Source organism: Colossoma macropomum, unplaced genomic scaffold (assembly GCF_904425465.1).
Source record: "Colossoma macropomum unplaced genomic scaffold, Colossoma_macropomum, whole genome shotgun sequence".
NCBI classification, from domain to species: domain Eukaryota; kingdom Metazoa; phylum Chordata; class Actinopteri; order Characiformes; family Serrasalmidae; genus Colossoma; species Colossoma macropomum.
The window spans coordinates 335,001-356,898 of NW_023494816.1; the positions used below are offsets into that span (position 1 = coordinate 335,001).

The window sequence follows — 21,898 nt, forward strand, 5'->3', positions numbered from 1 at the left end:
AATGTTTCCAAGTTGCCCTCTTGTCCTCAGTTCTACAAAATTAAAAAATGGAATATATGTTATTTCATGTTGTTGGTCTTGTCCAGAATGCATGTTAATATGTATTGCCTAAAACAATCCAATACAAACCAGTGACAATTAGAATGACTATAATATAAAATGCAAACTGTAACCAGGCATTTGACTCCTAATTTTTTGTTAAGTTCTGTTTTCTCATCTTGCTCATCTTTCAGCTTAGAAGCCATCTCATTTATTTTCCTGTGCTGTACATTCTGAAGCACCTCTTTTGTGTGAGTGTAGCCGCTCCTGTCATAGAGCAGTTGGTGGATCTTTTCAAATAACTCTGTGACTTGAATTTTGTTACTTTTGTCATAGTTGTTAAAAACATGATATCTACCCTTGCAGGTGTTTACAAGATCTTGAAGCACAACATTGTAACTGATAAACTCTTCTACTGATTTTCCTCCTAGTAGATCTCCACAAGTGAACAGTAGCATGGTGAACCTTAGAGCTACCTCTCCAAAGTCCTCTTGAATCCACATCACAACATTCATCTCGTCCTCTGTGAATCTCCCCAGTTTAATCACCAACAAGAACACATGAGGACGATGAGTGGGACTGAAGATACAATTAGGTTCGCTGTGCCATATTTCCATCAACCCAGGATTGTCGATTACTGTGATGTTTCTTCCATCCATGACTTTGTTCTTAGTCTCACAGTGTGTAGTCCCACATGCTGAACATGCCTCTGCCCTGAAAGCTTCTTCACCCAGGATGGTGTTGCCTGATGCACTCTTCCCAGCTCCAGACTTGCCCACCAGCATCAGTCTCAGCTCATGATGGTTCATTTTGTGTCCTTAACAAAACAGACTTAATATCATAAAAGGTCTTTATTATCATAACTTTTCTTTAAATATGGGGTTTATTATATACAGTCATATTTCATAAATAATCTGTGTTTACCTTTCAGCACAAAATGCCAAACAGTTAATGCTGCAAACACTCCCAGTACAGGAAAAAGGAATACACCATTGTTAATACACTGGTTTTGGTCATTTTGCATGGAGGGCCTAAAAATAACAGACACATTAAAGACCCACATTATGATAATAAAAGAGAAAATGCAACTACCAGAGTTTTGGATGCTCCTGTAGAAACATGCATAGACACAGATCCTTTAAGATCATTTTTTTGCAGATCAGTGTAATTTGCTTAGATTTTATTAAATTTTTCAATGGCAACCTGGCTAATAAGAAAAGACGTCCAGAATTCAAAGTAAGATCTATTGTTTTATAGACTTAGATTAAGCATTGGCTAAACTATGGTTAAGAATTCTGTAGTAACCCGCTAATGGCTGGCGTTGGCCTCTAGAAGCTTGACCATATGGAGTTAGACTTAAGCCAAAATGTATTGTATTTATAAATTGTAATTTGAAGGCATACATCATCTTTTGAATGTAAATTTATTAAAGTGCAAATAAAAGATGCATGAGTAATTTTGGGCTCTTAGTGAATTCTATTCTATTATCAGATGTGCAAATTCGCATTTTGCGTACATTTTGTACTTTTCATTCATTCGAACCAACTTGTACAAGTTTGCATTTTAGTTTGCTAAGTGCAAAGTTTTAAAATGGTAAAGAGATCAGAGCAAAAAAGGACTACTGGATGGCTAAAATGGGACTATTGTACACCATGTATATAAGTTTTTGTCAGTGGTATCAGAACCGGCATATAGAAGTATCAGCATGTGTGTATTAAATGGTTAAAGGAAATTGTGGCTCACTGCTGAAAAACATGAATGTTTCACCGAGGTGATGACGGATAGTGAACTGTTTGCTATGCAGTGATTGGTAGAGAAAATAAAGAGGACGTTCAGTAATGATGGGAAAGTGTCTGGATTTTGATAAGGCGTAACACAAGGTTGAAATTAGATGATCCAGACCTGATGATGGTACATAAAAGAGAAATGTGGCTCCACTCTAACAACAAAAAAGGGCAAAGCAACAAAACTGTAAAAGCAACTCATGATGTAACAGGAAACACCTATAAAAGCGGTGGGGAACTGAGGGTTGGAGTCCAGCATAGTGTGTTTCCTTACTCTAGCACTCCAACTAAACCTGGCAACTAACTGCTGAGCTGAATCAGGTGTGTTTGAGCAGGAAAATCACTACACTGTACAAAAATCCAGCCTTCCAAGACTGGAGTTTGCCACCCCTTGTAGACGTAGCAAATGCCTGTTTTATCTCTGGTGGAAGATAACCATGTACACAAAAAATAAATTTGTATTTGAGAGAAAACTAAACATTTCTTGAGACAAAGATCTTTGAGTAACACCCATCACTTGTTTTCTAAGACAGGAGCACTGGTAAAAATTAAGAAAATGTTTCTGGGTAACCAGATATACAGTATAGAGAGTGAAGCAGAGCTCAGTCTTACCTGTTGCTTGAAACTTCTGGTGAACTGTTCAGAAAGTTAGATTGGTGATTATTGGATTCATTGGTTGTTGTCTGCCAGTCATTATCAGATATATGACCAGCTGGTGTCTTCTGGGTGGTGTTTCTGTTTGTTTTAAGGACATTAATAATAAAAAAGATTTTTAAAAAACTATAATATATTTATATTAAATAACATTTCCTTAGTTGGTCAGATTCTTTGCAGACGTGTAACACTGGAAAAGAACTTGTTTTATCTATAAGTAAAACAGAGTAAAAATGTAGTAATGGAGCTTTGCCTTACCTTCTTTTAATGAGAGGCATTGCAGATATTGTTAAAAAAAACTACCAAATAAGCTCAGACCACGCTTTAAAAATGACTTGATCTTGGCGTTTCAGTCTAATGGAGCAACAATACTTCAAAAGCTTGTGTGTAGTGGTGGAAGGTAACGGAATCTTAGTTTCTTCCAAGTAGAAAATAGAAAACTAAACACTTTGAGTAACACCCATTACTTGTTTTCAAATATATGAGCACTGGTAAAAATGAAGAAAATGTATAGAGGGTCAAGCTGAGCTCAGTCTTACCTGTTGCTTGAAACTTCTGGTGAACTGTTCAGAAAGTTAGATTGGTGATTGTTGGATTCATTGGTTGTTGTCTGCCAGTCATTATCAGATATCTGACCAGCTGGTGTCTTCTGGGTGGTGTTTCTGTTTGTTTTAAAGACAAAAAGATAAACTATATATATATATATATATATATATATATATATATATATATATATATATATATAATAACATTTCCTCAGTTGGTCAGATTCTTTGCAGACGTGTAACATTAGAAAAGAAATTGTTTTATAGAGAAAAAAATGTTATAATGGAGCTTTGCCTTACCTACTTCTAATGAGAGGCATTGCAGATATTGTTAAAATAAACTGCCAAATAAGGTGAGATGTTTTAAAAATGACTTGATCCTGGCGTTTCAGTCTAATGGAGCAACAGTACTTCTAAATGTTGTGTGTAGTGGTGGAAGGTAACAGAATCTTAGTTTCTTCCAAGTAGTTGATATTTCTGTAGGAGACATAGTTCATGCAGTGTTTATTTCACAAGAGTTGTAATATTTTGTATATCTGTGTTTTGAACTTCATAAGCAGAATGCAATGTCATCAAACACGTTTGACTACAAAGAGAAACTAAAACTATAGAGAGATCTGTCTACAACGATTGATGATGAACACTGGAATGCAGGAAAAGGTTGTTTAAATGGTTGCTATTTATGTCATGTCGTTTCATGCCATGACAAGAAACTTACTTATGTAATCAAATGATTTGAGCAAATTGTTTCTGAAATCATATTACAATACAAAAGTGATTTTTAAAAATAGCAGAGTACACAATTAACATATGTAAAAATATATTAATGTTGTCTTAAGTAAACCAGGAAGTAATTCCCCCTTTGTTAGTCCTCATTGTCTATTTTTACCATTTATACCATAAGCATGTTACAAATATGTACAGCCTTTTGAGTTTGTCAACTCAACATAACCTGTGCATCTATACATTCATGTAGTCCCATCTTAGAATGTACAGTGGGTGTCTATTTTAAAGGAAGGTCATAAATTAGAGCAGTGCAGGCAGTCTGGAAACAAACCACCAATCTAAGGCTTTTGTACATAAACATCACAAGAAGATGACTCACTTATGAGTAATATACTAGATTTGTATTCATTCATGTTGTTTATTTTCATTTATTTATTGTGAAGACATGCCAAATAATGAAGTTACAGGGAATCAGTTCATTTTAATACCTGGTGAGCATAAACTCTCTAAATACAAAGTTGCCATTTTGAAATGGTGATATTTTGATATATACTTTGAGAGTTTTGTAATCTATTTTAATTAATGAAGTACTGTAGAAATGAAGTTATTCATACCTTCATACCTTAATGATGATCATCATCAACTTCAGGAATGGCAGCGGTTGTGGTGCAACGATAAAAAAGTAACTCTTTTTCCTTACTTCTGCTGTTCTGATGGAGAGCAAGGGACCAAAGTAAGCATTAATATTGTGTGCCTTACTTGACCTGCTTTTGCCTTTATGTTTTGGCTACTGCATACTTAAAACTGGTTTGTTGTGTGCAGAAATTTCTAATTGGAGCTTTCAGTTACTCCTACCAGGGAAGATGACACTATATCAATCACTTGTTGCTATGCAGGTTAATTTTCATCCAGCTTTAATAACATTTGCCGTTTAACTGCTTTATGTGCGCAAATGTTCGGAATGTGCTGTGCTGGACGCGTTTCATGAAGGAAGATACCTTTCTTTTTTGATGGATTTTTAAAATCTACTGTTAGCATCCGTGGAAACCACAAATGACTACTGCTTAGCTGCCAAAAGAGGTATAAACCGTGAAAAGAGCTTTGCCAAAATTATGGAAGCCTACCTGATACCACAATTTCAGAATTACAAGTTATGTTGCAAAGATGCAGAATCTCATGTTAAAACTGGTCACACACACTTTTTGTGTTAAATTCATATTCAGCAATGCTACAATCATTGTTAGGGGTAGGCTCATGCAGGACTGCAATCAGTATCATTTCAAGTTAAAGGCAGTTAAGACACTTTATCTTGTAAGCTAATACATAACCAACATACATAAAACAAAAAAAAATTATATATATGTGTGTGTGTGTGTGTGTGTGTATGTATTTTATATATTTTTGTGTCTATTTAATAACCTTGAGGGTAAATACTGTCTTTAGACCCCATGGTTCTGGTTCAGAGATAACACCTCTTCCCTGATGGTAGGGGTCAAAACAGTCTAACACAGAATACTTTGTGCACTAATTCAACAGTGGGCAGTGTGAAAACCGTCTAAAGTTGAGAGATCCGTTGTAGGACCTTAAGCTCTGAAATGATAATGTGGTCATATCAAAAGTGCTATCTGGGTAGCTAAACTTGGTAACTTTGACTAGATAACAAGCTACAGCTTACTCCAATGATGTGCAAGTGCTGTGCGAGAACACTCACTGCTAGGTGACTAAGTTTAGCTGTTGGCTAGCTCAGTTAAAGACAAAAGCAGGTGAGAATTGAGTAATAAGAGTTTATGAGACTTTTGAGAGTTTTTTTCTTCATTGAATGTGCATTTGTTTACTGATTAATGGGAGCACAGTAGAAAAAACAGCAGGTTGCTGTCAAGTACAGTATAATTAATTTGTGCTTTAAGGTGCTGTCAACTCAATTATAAACATAAAAATTTTCAATGATCCTAAAGATGTGTGACTACTTTATTATTAACCACAGTCAGACTGGAGACCATAATTCAAGTGTTTAAGGTGAAAAAAAAAATCTCTCTGCCTGAAAAGAACTGATGATGTCTGCTCCAACCATTACATTTTCTTTATGACACAGAAAATCTATGCAGATTCATTTTTGTGATCAAATGTTTTGAATATCCAAAATATTAATATTAAATACAATTAGCAAATTACAAAGAAAAATGGAGCACCCAGAAGAATACTTTCTGTTTATTATTTCATTTGTCTCTTGCTTGTTTGTTTTTATATTTTTTTCATAATAATCCACACATTTCCAAAACATCTGTGGTACTATGTATGATCCAGATCACTTTATTAGAGTCACAAAAGTAAAACAAAATGAAATATAAAATGGAAGAAAATTAAATTACTATTTTGTGATTAATTCAGATTAATTTGAATTGAAACTGTAATTGCATTTTGACCGATTGATTGATGCATTCATTCATTAATTCATTCATTGTGAATTTCTCCAGAATATGAATTTCACAAATGTAAAAAGGAGATTTTCTTTAAAGCAGATATCGAGCAAAAAGTTTGCAGACTGTCTGCTGCAGCTACATTAGCTGATGAATTTGTTCTTACAAATAAAAAACCTCCAACGCAATGAAAGCCTCCGTTAACACCGCTAGTTCCTCCTGGTCCAATACTCCTGTTTCCACAGCTGAGACGCGGGAATGTTTTTATTGTCATGAACAGGGTCACCTTACTGCTGTGTGTCCCGCCCTCATGCACAAACGTTCTTGCTTGAGTTCCCCAGCTACGAAGGTAAATGCCTTGATGTTACATCCTGATGAATTGCATGTTCAGCCAAGTACTCTGACCTGTTCTGATGTTGAACCTGTGTTTAAACCTTTTGCGTTCAGTGGTTGCTTCTTTGTCTGAGACCAGTGATGACATTGTTTGAGTTTAGTTAAAGAGAAAACCAACATGTCTGAACAACAAACTGGTTACTTTATTAAAAATGGGGTGTAGATGAGGTCATGGTTTCCTGTAAGTTCAATTGGTTAATGTGACGAGGTGCACCAAATAGTGGTTCCCTCTCCTTATAGGGCCCTAGTCTTGTCCTTGGCCCATGACCATCCCCTTTCTGGTTACCTAGGAATCAGAAAAACACTACAGCATATTTTGGATCACTTCTTTTGGCCTTCCATCAAGACTGATGCCATTCATTATTGTTGTTCCTGTCATACCTGTCAGATTGTTGGAAAGCCAAATCACTCTATTCCCCCTGCTCCTTTTTACCCCTTACCTGCAGTAGGAGAACCATTTGAAAGACTGCTTATTGATTGTGTAAAACCTGATCTGGTAATTGCTACCTTTTCACCCTTATGTGTGCTGCTACAAGGTTCCTTGAGGACATTCCTTTGCATTCCCTCAAAATTGATAATCATAAGTTTTGTACTACATTCGGCCTACCTATCACATCCAATCTGCCCAAGGGTCAAAATTTATGTCTAAGCTTTTTACTCAGGTAGTCCATAAACTCAACATTAAACACCAAATATATAGCGTGTACAGCCCTGAGTCACAAGGCGCACTTCAGCATTTCCATCAAATATTTAAAAAATGTTGAGAACCTACTGCTTTGAGAGTGGCAAAGACTAGGATGAGGGCGTGCCTTTGCTTTTATTCGCTATCCGTGACACTGTGCAGGAATCTACTGTTTTTGTCCAAATTCGCTACTTTTTGGGTGTTCGGTCCGTGGCCCTCTTAGAGTGCTTTAAGAGCAATGGTTGTACCCTCCTTCAACTTCTAGCGATAATGTGCTTTGCTTCATTTCTAAGCTTCACGAGCATCTGCGCCTAGCTCAACAGTTCGCTAAACAGCATCTGTGTTCCTTTCAGGACGCAATGAGAAGACGTTATGATCGAAAAGCCATTAATCGCACATTTAACGTTGGTGATCGTGTCCTTGTTTTCCTGCCTGTTACTGGCTCTGCCTTGCAGACACGTTTTGCTGCCTGTGTAAAAAAACAGAAAAGCTATCAAGCACTAATTAAGTTCTTGCAACTCTTGACTGTTATAGTGAGTTTAGTGTGACCCATTTGAATATGTTGAAGCCCTATGTTGCTCACTCTACTGAGGAAAATGCAACTACCCCATTCCTTCTCAGCCTCCTTCCCACTCACCTGTTTCAATGGCAGCAGCAGCTTCTGTTAGCGAATATGCACTTGAAAGCAATAACCTCTACTTGGGAACTGTCTCCCTTGTGCTCGCCTTTCTAATTCTCATGCATCGCAATGTATCTCAGAAAAGCGGTCCGCACAGTCTGACCTTAAATCTCTATTCGATAGGTTTCCCTCTCTATTTTCTGACATTCCATCTCAAACTTCTGTCCTATAGCATGTGTAACAGGTATGATCTTTGTTGCTACTGTTTTATTAGTCTGGGTCTAGGCTCAGTGTAGAGCTGGCTGTATGTAATTATTCAACTGAGACTAAGGCTTAAAGAGGCAAAAAAAATATTAAAAATTTAATTAAGGTAGCTCTTGAGATGCAATTTACAAATTTACAATTTGCAAAATATATATATATATATATATATATATATATATATATATATATATATATATATATATATATATACACACAGATAAAATAAACAAAAAACAATACAGAAGTGGAGCAATGAAATACTTTAGTGTGTATGTGTGAATGAGTCCAATTTGCTTTCCCAGTTCCTGTGTGTACCCTTTGTGTTTCAGTTCTAAAAATGAGGTACTAGGTGGGTATTACTTGTCAAGTCCTGGCGTAGTCTTGTTCTTCTGCATGCAATTGTCTTTCCTTTTCTAGACTGGCTCGCCACTCCTTACCGGAGAAATCAAAATCACCAAAGCTCACGGATGGTTCAAAGGAATTCCACAGTCCAATGCTTTCAGCTGGTCTCACAATCCAATAAAACCTGACCTGTGCATTAAACAGGCATTAAGTTGTGTGCTCATTTCAAATGACATTTTCCAGCCTTGAATTCCCAATCAAATATTTACACAGACTAAATAGAAATTGCAAAAAAAAAATAAAATAAGAATGTACAATTTACATGAATTCGAATAGCTTCAAATTGCAAAACATAACATACAAAACTATATGAATCCAGTACAATAAAACATTTAATATTTCCATTGGTTTCCTTGCATATAAGCTCAGCTTTCTTGTTTCTTTTCTTTTTATAGTAAACATCAAAACACCACTGTAACCGTTCTAATATAATATATAGCTTTGACTCGGCTGAAACTGCAAAAATGGGCAACAAGCGCCCTCCGGTGGACTTCAAGTGTAAGAGTTTCAGTCATTTTAGAACTTTCACTCGCACGGTGAGTAACAACGGGGTGCCGCCATTTTTATATGAATTGTTTCTTTAACAGAACAATTTATAACAAAACTACACTATATATCTTCCACAGTATGACAAAAAAAAAATAAAACATACAATCGCTTTACATTGCATCTCAAAGTCTTAATGTTAAGAATGAATTTCACATTTGACAGATTCGACATGTTTTCCGTTCTCTTCATTAAGCTAAATAGTGGATTTGTCTGTTTCTGCATTAGCTTTACAACTCAAAAATTTCTCTTACCAAAGCTCTTCCACTGGTGAGTACAGAGAAATGGGAGTTGTAGAAACTCTTGTAGGCGCATAGCGATTTAACAATTGATTTGGCATATATTTAGCGCGTTATTTATGCGTTCACAGCTTTGCCTCGTCTATACTGCACCCTCACTCTCAACGACCGACGGAGAAGAGGAAGTAAATCCTCGCTGCTCTGCGTATATACTATATTAGGTGGGAGGAGCTTGAACGTGAGCCGCTCACATTCTTCAAAATAAAGGATCAAGTGCTCTACAATGCAAAGGGTAAATTATTTATTTACTTATTCATGAATCTTAGCAGCTATGTTATAGTTATATTAGCGAACTTAAAGAGGGTACATTTTGGGGTTTATCCAAAACGGGATATTTTTAGAGCTCAATATTGATTCTCAATAAGTTTTAGAGATAAATATCCATAACTGGGTTGCACATGATTTTGATGTCAGCAGACATCCACCCATTAGGCAGCACCCTTACCATGTTAGCCCACATAAACATTTTCTCCTACAACAAGCAACTGAATACTTACTGAAAAATGGCTTTGCAGTTCCCAGTAACAGCCCGGGGTGTTCCCTTTGCCTTCTGGTCCCTAAACCTGACAAACATACAGATTTTTACACTGATTACAGAAGAGTAAACGCATTCACAGTCCCACATTCTTTTCTTCTTCCACGAATGGAAGATTGTGTTGATGTGACCAAACTAGACCTACTGAAAGGTTATTGGCAGGTTCCCCTAACTGGTCATGCCTCTGACATCTCCACTTTTGCTACGGCAGATATATTGCTGTAGTATACCATTTATGGCGTCTGGTCTACGAAATGCTCTGGCTACTTTGTAACGCCTTATGACTATTTTTCTAGGCAATGTGTCAAATTGTGATACCTATCTGGATGACCTTGTTTATTTGACCTTGTTCCCAGACACCTGGGAACACCATATGCAGCTGCTGGAAACAGAATTTACTAGATTACAAGATGCCTCCCTTGTGTTGAACCTAGAAAAATGTGAATTTAGAAAAAGGTGTGGTCACCTACCTAAATGTTTTTGGCTATGGCTGGTTACTATCACTGCTTTTGCAAGAATTTCTCTGACCTGATTTTGTAAAATCCATCCTTTTGTTTGGTCCCTTGCCTGCCAGTCTGTGTTTAAGTCTGTAAAGATTTTGCTAAGCAGCAACCCTGTTCTGGCCACACCTGACTTTAATAAGCCATTTAAATTGGAGGTAGATGCCTGTGGTACCAGGGCTGGCGCAGTCCTCAAGAGGACAGACTTGGTATTGATTATCCCATTTGTTATTTTTCAAAAAAAATAATCCGTTAGACTGAAGTACCATAGAATAGGAAGCCCTTGCTCTCCTCCTCACAATGCAGCATTTTGAGGTTTACCTTGATAGCAGTTCGGCTCCTATTACTGTTTTCACAGATCACAACCCCCTAGTACTTCTCCAGCACAGGTCTAACACAAATCAATGTCTAATCCATTGGCCCCTCATATTTCAAAGTTTCAATCTCGCTATTACTCACAAGAAGAATAATATAGTTTCTGACACTCTTTCTAGGTGCTAGGGTTTTGTTTTTGTTGCGTGACTGTGGAAAACAAAGAGGAGCTTGCACTCCTACTTTCTCTCACTAGCAGAAGGTTTAAGGGATGCTTGAGTTGCACCATATGTGACAAAACCCAACTGGCCAGGTTAGATAAGCATCTGACCAAAACGCATAAGATCATGGGGAATGAGCTGGAGCAGATACTAAATGAGGCCAAGTGAGAATGCATCATACGGAGGCTTGCTGAGCTCAGGTCCCATGTACCCACACCGCCCATGGTAAGTGAGTTGGATGTAGGCATGACCATGGGGGACAGCGATGCCACCATGCCTTACACTGTGGAGGAAACGCCTCCACAAACATCAAGCTGTTTACCCAGACAGACCAGTAGCAATGAGTCCATGCATGGGCGGTCAGATGTCCGCCCCAAAGCCTCAACATCCGCCCCAAAGCCTTCGCCTAAAGGTAAAGCACCCAAGGCTCCTGGCAGATTAACAATGTTTGTGGTTGACAAAGTCCTGGAGGACTTTAAACAGTTTTACCTTGGGGCCGAGTCCACATGAAAGGACAAGGTGAATGTAACCTGTGTAAGAGCCACACCACACAGTTCATCATTTACATGCACCAACGGAGGAGAGATGACCAGATCACAAATCTGAAGTGCCTGTATGACTTCCAATGGATCAGAGAGTAAGTACAGAGCTCCATATTCCAACATTGCCCAGATTCTTAAGACAAGCATGATGGCTTTAGGTCAGCTTTTAACATGTTACAGGTCAAAGTCCTTATATGCTTTATGAAGATTGAGCAGCATGTTCTTTATGGAGGTCATAGTGTAACCCTGCTGAAGTAGGACACGAAGACACCTGTAACATGATAGAAGCCAGCCTAAAGCCATCACGCACAGCTTAAGAATCTGGGCAATATGAAGCTCTGTACTTACCCTCGGATTCACAGGAAGTCAGAACACCGAGCTGAGAGCTGCATGGCATCACACCGGGATGCATGGCTAAATCAGCTTTGGCTTAAAAAGGACTGCCATCTCCAACCAGGTACAAAACCATCACCGTTTTACCCATGAAATGTGGGTCATAGCTGGGCTTAATCATTTCACTTGCCCCTGTCCAAAGCTCCATATTTAATCTATTCCTTTTGTATTTACAGGCGAGGAGCCACCTTTCTGCAGAGGAGCGAAAACTGGTATGTGAGGGGATGTGCCACGACGTTGCCACAGCTGACCACTTTCACACCACGGTCATCCACGAGGAGCAGCGACTCAGAGACTGAGATGGACTTTGACCACATTTTTTAATAAAATGTTCAAAAATTGTTGGTGGTCTATTGGTATTTTGTCCACAGTAGCATAGCTTTAGGTGGGCTTAACTTCCAGAGCTTATTACTCACGGAACCCAAACTACCAGCCGCAAAAAAATTCACACATTCATCCTCCAGGGCTCCAAACCTCCTTGGACCCTCCTTCGGGGGCCTCTGGACCTCCATGAACCTGGCACACACTTAAGCACAAGGGGCCACTGGCAGACCAAATTTTAATTATAAACCATAAAACTTAGAACATTTTTCATTTTTTTCAGATTTTTATTTGACCATTTGGAGACCAAGGGACATTTTTAGCGACCATGGGTAGACCAGAAAAACTTTCAATTATAAACCATGCAAACTTTTTTTGCAAAAATCTCCAAAATGGGGGGCTTTTGTTTGCCCACTCTGGCCGCAATGCGGAGCCCCACATTGGAGTGGACAAAAGATTGGATCGAGGGAAGACTTTCAATGGATCGCAGCGAAGGAGCTGCTCTGCCACTCATGACACCCTGGCCCAGAATCAGGGAGTTTACGAGTCTTTTAGCACCTGGTTCCACAAAAACTGTGTCAACACCCACCGAGAGCCTTCACGTTGCTTTATTTGAATTAAAACAGTCAGCTTCCCCTGGTCCACACCAATTCGAAGTCAGCTGGTCCACACCAGTTCGAAGTCAGCCGGGGGGAGGTCCCCTGCCCACCTGAACAACGGATGTAGGATCCCGACGCAGACCATAGTCAAGGAGATCCGTGAGAAGTGCCTGGCACCCACAACCCACCTGCCAGCATGGCGTGTAGAGGTGCAGCCCCCCAAACAAAAGTAACTGACTTGATAACTTTCCTTACCTACATTGTTTCAACATTCCAGAGGCTGTTCACCTTGAAGATCTGCTGCGGATATGGGTATGGCCCAGCATGAGATCTACACCCTTTCCCTAGGATTTTCAAGGGCCAGCGAGAGCTCCCTGGACATCACCAGAACGTGGTGCTTTCCAGGGCTTGGGCCCCTATCTCATGGTGATCCCATTCCAGGGCACCCTGCCCTTCACAAAGAAAAGATAGCTCTTCCTGGGGCCCCGCTGGCATCTCCAGGCTCGTTTACGTTACCGCATTGGATGCCTCACAGTGTCCAGGTTCAAGGATCTCAACCTGACTCCCTTTCGATTGGCTGGGGGCAACAGAGGCCATTGCCCTGGCCTTCTGGATGGCATTCGCCTATCCCTTAGGACCGACTGACCCATGTTTAACTGCCATTCACATGGAACCCTTCTCCACTTCGGCCTTCAAAGCTCTCATTTGAATATTTGCTACTACCACCAAGATCTGCACCCATGGCGGCTCCACCCAGGTCCATGCCCAAGGCCCTCCTACTCATCGCTGCGTAAAGCCTCAAGTTTTGGTTCATACTGCCAGCGACAGCCGGGTATGGGTCCAACGTTCCAGCGCCAGCCATTTTCAGGGCCAGTTGAATCGGCAGGTGAGTTTTTTTAGACACTCCTTAGCAGATTCCAACTTCCATGGCCAACGTCCTGCTATCTATATCAACCAACACCTTTTATGGGGTCTGATAAGCATTGGCATCAGGCTTCTTAACCCAAGCATTTGGTTCATCCCGCAGCACCAGTTCTGCTTACCAAAAGTGGACCACTGGGCTCTCTCATTTGATGCCCAGCTCTGAGCCAGCGAGCTGAGCTTCGTACCTGTTTAAAGTTTGAGAATGGGTTGAGTTCATTTAGACCCCAATGCCTCTTATCATTAGCTTTACCGGACAAAACTGCGTCAGAGCGCCAGCTATCCTGAGGGTAACTTCGGGGATAACCAGCTACTAGCTGGTGTGATTAGTCTTTCGTCCCTATACCCAGGTCGGACAACCAATTTGCATGCCAGGACGGCTTCGGGCCTCCACCAGAGTTTCCTCCAGCTTCGCCTTGCCCAGGTATAGTTCACCATCTTACCATCAAGTTTGCTCTAGCTCCACCTCCCCAACGGAGCAGAAAAGACGGGCCGGTGGTGCGTCCCCGAGCCCCATGGGGGGGGATCCCACCTCAGTCGGCGAGTGCTGGCCTTTACCTTCAATGTGCCATGGGGTTTCTTTCAGCCCTTTGACTTGTGCATGCAATAGACTCCTTGGTCCGTGTTTCAAGGCGGGTCGTATAAGTAGCTGGCATTGCTGCTGACCCCGAGTGCCCTTTGGTACGTGGGCCAGTCTGAGGGGGAGGGAAGGTGCAGAGAGGGCCCACAGCCCCGTGGGTAAGCGGCAAAGTCGGGGCGGGAGGGCACCACCTTTCCCCCTTGACCCTTCCAAGCTGAAACGAAGCTGGTCACATTGCACTGCACTGGAAGGCGGTCCTTTCCGTTGGACCTGGGTCCAAGGAGGAAGGAAGCATGCACATTGGCAGAGGTGATGCGCACCAGATTGAATCCCCCCAGGCAGACTGTGCGGACCCCACACATTTACCTCTTAACAGTTTCATGCCTTGTTGAACTCTTTCTTCAAAGTTCTTTTCAACTTTGCCTTATGGCACTTTTTTGCTATAGGTCACGTGCCAGTATTTAGCCTTAGATGGAGTTTACCACCCACTTTGGGCCATCTGCGGACTAAACCTCGATCACAAGGACTGAGACCCCCGGCCATGCCAGGTGAAATAGACTAATGTATGCCACATTTCCCTGCACCCATTAAGGACGGGGGATTCGGCTGGGCTCTTCGCTCATCGCTACTACGGGAGTCCTTATTAGTTTCTTTTCCTCCTCTTAGCAGTATGCTTAAATTCAGTGGGTTGTCTTGCCTGATCTGAGGTCGCGCTTGAAGGATTGCATGGAGAGGAGCCATAGCCTGTGCCACCTGGAACTGAACCACACCGGTGGTGGACAGAAACAGGGTTGACAACGAGCACCGGGTCCCATCTCTGGCCGCAGCACACAGGGGGGAATAAAGATGGGTGTCATACCCCCACTACCTGCTGTATGCTTCTCCCAACTCAGAGGAGCAGCACGAGTCACAGCACCCCTCAGCACAGGAAGATGACGCAGGCAGCCAGAGAGGAGTTAACCATCACCGGCAGGCACGCTCTTCCTCACCTGAGATGTGTGTGCACAAGGTGGGAAAGGGGTCAGGGAGGAACCAGTGCCTTCTGCCTCACTCACCTGCAGCAATGAATTAAGTTCCCCCCATCCCACATCAACATGCTCTCTCCAACACCCGCCTTGTCACATAGCATGGTCCGAGCAGATGATGTGGAGATAAGGAAGCATAAAACAAAGCCATTGGTTAATGAGAGGGAGAAAAACAGCAAACAGGCAGGGGAGCCATGCGAGGCGGACCCCAAATTTAAACCTGTGTGACCAAGCCAGAGAAGGAGGTCTGCATTTAGGAGAACAAAGGCACACAGGGTGACTGCAAGCCTCCAGCTGTGGTCCCCCAAACATTTCGGAAGGGGAATGGCAAGTCTGATTGATTGCAATAGCGACCCTCAGACAAGTGTAGCCCCAGGAGTGACCCAGGGACACAATGTGCGTTCGAAGTGTCGATGATCAATGTGTCCTCCAATTCACATTAGTTCTCACAGCTGGCTGCGTTCCTCATCGACGCACGAGCCGAGAGTAGTACTCTTTATTGGTTAGGCCCAACATCAAACAGACACCATGGTTAAGTTAAAAACAGTGTGGGACGGGCACCCTCTGGTAAGTCACCCTCCTACACATAGGGGAGGCCACAGGATCAGATGAGGAGGGCGGCATGGATGCCAATGACAGCAGGTGCCCTGGTGAAAAGTAGACCAGTGTCCGAAAGCATCCCTGGTGCCTCAGCACCGGAGGGTAATGCCCTCAATTTCCCCAAGCACAGAGTTCGCAATGCAGCATCCACACTCGCGTGCACACAAGTCCAGCGGACTTGGATGGAAGCGGTAAAGGAGTGCGGTGGTGTGGCTGCAAATGACAGCAGGCCCTGGTGGAAGGCAGACTGGTGCCCGAAAGCACCTCTGATGCCTTAGCGCCAGAGGGTAATGGTCTCACCTGCCCCCAAGCATGGAGCTCACAGCGCAGCATCCACACTCGCGTGCACATGCACCTCCAAGTCCAGTGGATCAAGCAGACACCATGGTTAAGTTAAAAACAGTGTCAGACCTGCACTCTCCAGTCAGTCACTCTCCTACACATTGGAGAGCCTGGCCCCTTCGGGTCATTGAACCTTGCCCCCACACCTGCCTGGCCCATCCATCGCTCGATGGAGCTCACGTAATGCGGCATGCAGTAGGTACCCGTCCCTGCGCCGAAGTGCTGAGTTTAGGAGACTGAGTGCAGAGGACCAGAATAGCAGGTGGAGTGCAGTGGTATGGCTGCAAACAACAGCAGGCACCAGTGGGAATGCAGACCAGTGTCCGAAAGTGTCCCCGGTGCTTCAGCACTGGAGGGCAACAGCCTCACCTGCCTCTGCGCCTGAAGCTCACAGCAGAGCATCCACACTCGTGCACACACACACCCGACCTCCATGTCCAGCAGAGGGTGAAAGTGGAACCCACACCAAGCCGAACTTATCCAGCCTCTCTCCTACCGCACTGGGCCCCAGCACCGGGCTGAGACAAAGGTAGAAGTTCAGAAGGAAAGGACGAAATGAGTGAGAACTCACAAACACCTCTGTATGACTGCGAGGCTTTACCGGTTCGCAGACTTCAGGCCCACCCTCAAATCCGTCGTCCCGGCTTTTGGAACGAGGCACCGCCAGACCCATGTTAATGATCCTTCTGCAGGTTCACCTATGGAAACCTTGTTACAACTTCCTCTAGATAGTCAAGTTTGATCGACTTCTCGGCACTAGGCTGAGGCCCCGCGAGGGTGCCCCGACCATGGCTGATCCAAGAACCTCACTAAACCAGTAGTAGTAGTAGCAACCAGTGTGTACAAAGGGCAGGGACTTAATCAATGCGAGCTTATGACTAGCGCTTACAAGGAATTCATCATTCATGGGGAAGAACTGCAATCTCAATCACGAACAGGGTTCCGCAGATTACCCTCCGATCCGTTCATTGTTGTGCACACACAGCCCAACAGCAGCGTCCTGTGGGCAGTGTCCTGTGACCACTGTCCTGTGACCACTGATGAAGGACTAGAGGATGACCAACACAAACTGTGCACGCACCCCAGGATGGAACGAATTCCTTTTGAACCACGGTGATAGCTCCAACAGAACCGGAGATCTATAGAAACATCACACGCCCACAAACCATATACTGTTCGGAAGGTCTCTTCGGTCCGCTTCCAAATTTGAAGGTGCTCGTTGTCCATCTAGTACTGGTTCCAAGATGGGAAAGTTCCCAGAGCCCATAACTGAAACTTTGCACCCCTTCTACTCCCCCTTTCTCTCTCCGATCTGGACAGCCTTATAGTCCTCTTCTTTCCAACAAGACTGGTCCCGACCTTCTAGCCTCTGTGGAACCAGACATACGGACCTCCAAAGATCAAAACTTCCAGGCTGAATAGCTCCCCCGCAGGCACGTGCATCAGGACCAAAACTGTTGGCAGGAGGGGCTGCTGCCCCTCTAGTAATCCACTCATTTGCATTTTGACAGCCTGCTCCCTTATGAAGTTCCATGGAAGTTCTAGCCTCAGATTTCAGGCGTGCTTTTGTTCTAAGCTCCCAAGCTCACTTTACACCCTGTTAAAACATCTCCTGCCCTTTCCAATGACCCTATATAAGCCCCAGAACATAGCATTTTATCCAGGGGACTTTAAAAGCTTAGCAGAGTCCTCCAGAATATACCACTGCCACCAAAGTTCACCAGCTCTCACAGCAGACCCATCTATTTATCAAGTGGAAACCCCCGAGTGAATATACTACCCCATTTCCAAAAAGGTTGAGACACTGTGCAAAATGTAAATAAAAATAGGATGCAATGATATGCAAATTATGTATGTATGGGTGCATGTTTACCACTGTGTTTCATCATCTCTTCTTTTAACAACACTCTATAAACATTTGGGAAATGAGGAGACTGACTGCTGTAGTTTTGAAAATGAAATATTTTTACATTCTCGTTTCATATGGGATTTCAGCTGCTCAACAGTTCAGGGTCTCCTTTGTCATATTTTTCATTTCATGATGCGCAAAACCAAAAAAATTATACTCATGCTACTGACCTGTTGCCACTTTATCACAATTTTTTTTTTTTTGCATTACACAACTTTACCAGTCTTTCGTTGCCCCCGTCCAAACTTTTTGGGGACATGTTGCTGGCATCAATTTCAAAATGGGCATACATTTTTCAAAAAACAACAAAAATGTATTATATATGAACCTACATACAAACATATATTCATAAACATTTGATGTATTGTCTTTGTACTATTTTCAAATTAAATATAGAGTTTAAATGATTTGCACGTCATTGCATTTAGTTTTTATTTATATTTTTTTGTAAATGGGGTTGTATATGAAGAGTGGCCATTGAAACAAGCTATCATTAGGCTGTAAAAATCATTACCGACCGCCACAGGAAGCGATGAAAGTGGTGCAAGAGACCACGCAAACGTGGCACTTGAGCGGGTATTAACACTAGGCTAAAGCTAACCCCCACAGACCTGCGCTTCCATTGATTCTGCTGTCAAATGTCCACTTACTGGAAAACAAAATGGACTATTTAAGACTGGATTTAACCACCCAATGCAAGGTGAGAGACATGGCTTAATTCCAGTATTCCCAATAGTGCCATTAGCGTGGATGGGCTCACAACATTCCGTCTAGACAGGAGCCACACTCTCAGTGGTAAATCTAGGGGAGGGGGTGTATATGTTTACATCAACAACTTGTGCAATAACGCCAGAATTGTCTCGAGCCACTGCTCAGAAGATATAGAGCTCCTGATGCTAAAATGTCAACCATTTGCTAATGTCAGCCATTAGAATCACAGCTGTTTACATTCCCCCCAGTGATAGCTCAAAAGATGCATTATCCACACTGTACCAGTCCATCAGTACAATGCAAAATGCCAACCTGGACTGTGTTTATGTCATCGCTGGAGACTTAAATCAGGCCAACCTGAGGTCAGTACTACCAAATTACTACCAAAATGTGGACTTTGCAACCAGGTGAGAAAACACACAAGATCAGGTTTACACAAACATCAGAACAAGCATTCGGGCAGCCCCCCACCCTCACCTTGGAAATTCAGACCATCTCTCCGTTATGCTATTTCCAGCATACAGGCCACGGTTAACCAAAAGCAAGCCATCTGTGAAGCAGATAAGGACCTAGTCAGAGGGAGCAGCATCAGCGCTTCTGGACTGTTTTGAATGCACTGACTGGAATCTGTTCAGAGAGTGTGTTCACCATCAACCAATACATCAATCCGGGGGAGTATGCCAAGTCTGTGAAGGGATTCGTATCCAAGTGTGTGGAAGATGTGACCATCATCAAGAATATCACCACACATGCCAACCAGAAACCCTGGCTCACCAGAGAGGTACATGTTTCTGAGAGCATGTAATGCTGCCTTCAAGCCTGGGAACAAAGACGCTCATAGATCTGCTAATTTGAACGGTAGTGTAAGAGCAGCAAAGCTTGCTTCTGGTCAAAAAATCTAGAGTCACTTCAAGTCAAGAGTCAACTCAAGAGTCAAGAGGCTTTTATTGTCATTCCATCTATGTACAAGTACACAGTGGAGTGAAATTGCATTCCTCCAGGAACAAGGTGCAACAAGGAACAAAAAGTACAAAGTGCGAACGTGCAGACAGTGTGCAAACAAAAAATTAAGCTAGAAACAATACAATAAATATGATAAATTAAACAGACATTAGGCACAGTAAACAGACAGGACAGTGCAGCACCGACACAGCACTCATTTCTGAGCATGAAGTAGTGGAATAAGGTGCAGAGGTTTTTAACATGCTGTGATCTGCGAGTTTACACAGTCAGATAACATACGTGAGCACAGCGGTTACTGAGGTAGTGAAACAGTGTAAACACAGCATTAGCAGCAATGTTCCAGATTGTGCAAGTAGTGCATCAAAAGAGGGGTGTTGGGGGGGGGGGTTAGTTCAGCCCTTGTGAATTTAAAAACTTGATTGCTTGAGGGACAAAGCTGTTGCAGAGTCTGGCAGTGATGGCACGGATGCTCTGGTACCTTCTGACTCAAAAGACCCCAGGTGCTTGTGGCAAGGTGTCCAGTCCATCACAGACTACAGGTCCCCTATGCCACCACCCTGTGATGACAACACTGACTTCCTCAACACACTTAAGACTTACTTCAGCCAGTTTGAGGAAAAGAATGCTGCCACAGTAACAAAAGCCCCTCTCAGTCTGGACGATGAAGTACTCTGTCTCGACCCAGCTGACATCCGAAGGACCATACACAGGGTCAACCCACGAAAAGCTGCAGGTCCTGACAACATACCAGGGTGTGTACTCACGGTGTGGGCTGACTAACTGACACACGTCCTCACAGACATCTATAACATCCCCCTGAGCCAAGCCATCCCTTGGGCCACTCCTATCATACCACTGCCAAAGAAGTCACCAGCATCAACACTCAATGACTACCACCCTATAGCACTTACTCCCATCATGATGAAGTGCTTTGAAAAGCTGGTCAGAAATCACATCCAGACTACCGACAACACTCGACCCACTCCAGTTTGCATACTGCCTTAACCGATCCACTGATGATGATGCCATATCAGTAGCACTTCACCTGAGTCTGGCCTATCTGGAGAATAAGAAGAGTTATGTGTGGATGCTTCTCATTTACTTCAGCTCTGCCTTCAATACAGTCATCCCCATGTACCTGGTAAGAAAACTTGGCCCATTAGGCATCAACACCCCACTGTGCAACTGGTTACTGGACTTTCTCACAGACAGACTCTAGACAGTATGAGTTGGAATAAACACCTCTAAAACCATCATCGTGAACATTGGAGTTCCCCAGGGCTGTGTGCTGAGTCAAACCACAGTATTTCGCAGACAATACAACAGTGGTGGGCCTCATTAGCAAGACTCGGCCTACAACTCCACCGCATTACCATTGATTGTAAGTGGAGTATGTGCTTCCCCCTGAAGTCGACAATAATTTCCTGTGTCTTCTTGACATTCAGTAACAAGTTGTTATTGATGCACCAGACGATTAGTTTGTTCACTTCCTCTCTCTATCATTAGAACCCTGTATTCTACATAAAAATGCAGCTATTTTTTCTGTGCAATATACATTTTTTAATGTTCTCATCACTTGAGCACTTTATCACTATTACCAGGGTCAGGTTTACATTTCCTGTTACACTGTGCAAAAATATTATCACTGAGAACAATGTGCAATATTTCTTTTTAATATGTGTGTATATACTTTTTTTCTTTCCTGTACATATGTTTTTATGTCTGTCTGTGCTGTCTAGTATGTCTTTAATATTTTTGTATATTTTGCACCTCAGAGTTGGGGAAACGCAATCTTGTTCAGCTGCGCACTCCGTGTTGTATACTCTGATGACAGTAAAGTTCACTTGGACTGTGACTTAATTTAAAAGTCCTTTTTAAAATGTTTGCATTATATATATATATATATATATATATATATATATATATATATATATATATATATATATATATATATATATATAAAACACATTCACCAAATATTTCGTACGTCTGAGTTCAACGCTGCAACGCTGTGTGAAGTGAAAGTGAAAGTAACCGCGCTTAGACCGTGAGGA

The 21,898-nt window shown here is 42.3% G+C and overlaps 1 protein-coding gene across 1 annotated transcript in view; it reads right to left on the minus strand.

The window, feature by feature from the left end:
* LOC118800108 (GTPase IMAP family member 5-like) overlaps positions 1-848 on the minus strand; it is an 8,745-nt gene extending 7,897 nt beyond the window's left edge. Inside the window, exon 1 of the mRNA XM_036560253.1 lies at positions 270-848. Coding sequence (XP_036416146.1) covers positions 270-848 — 579 coding nt within the window. The remainder of the gene's footprint in view (positions 1-269) is intronic.
* Positions 849-21,898: the final 21,050 nt, after the last annotated feature.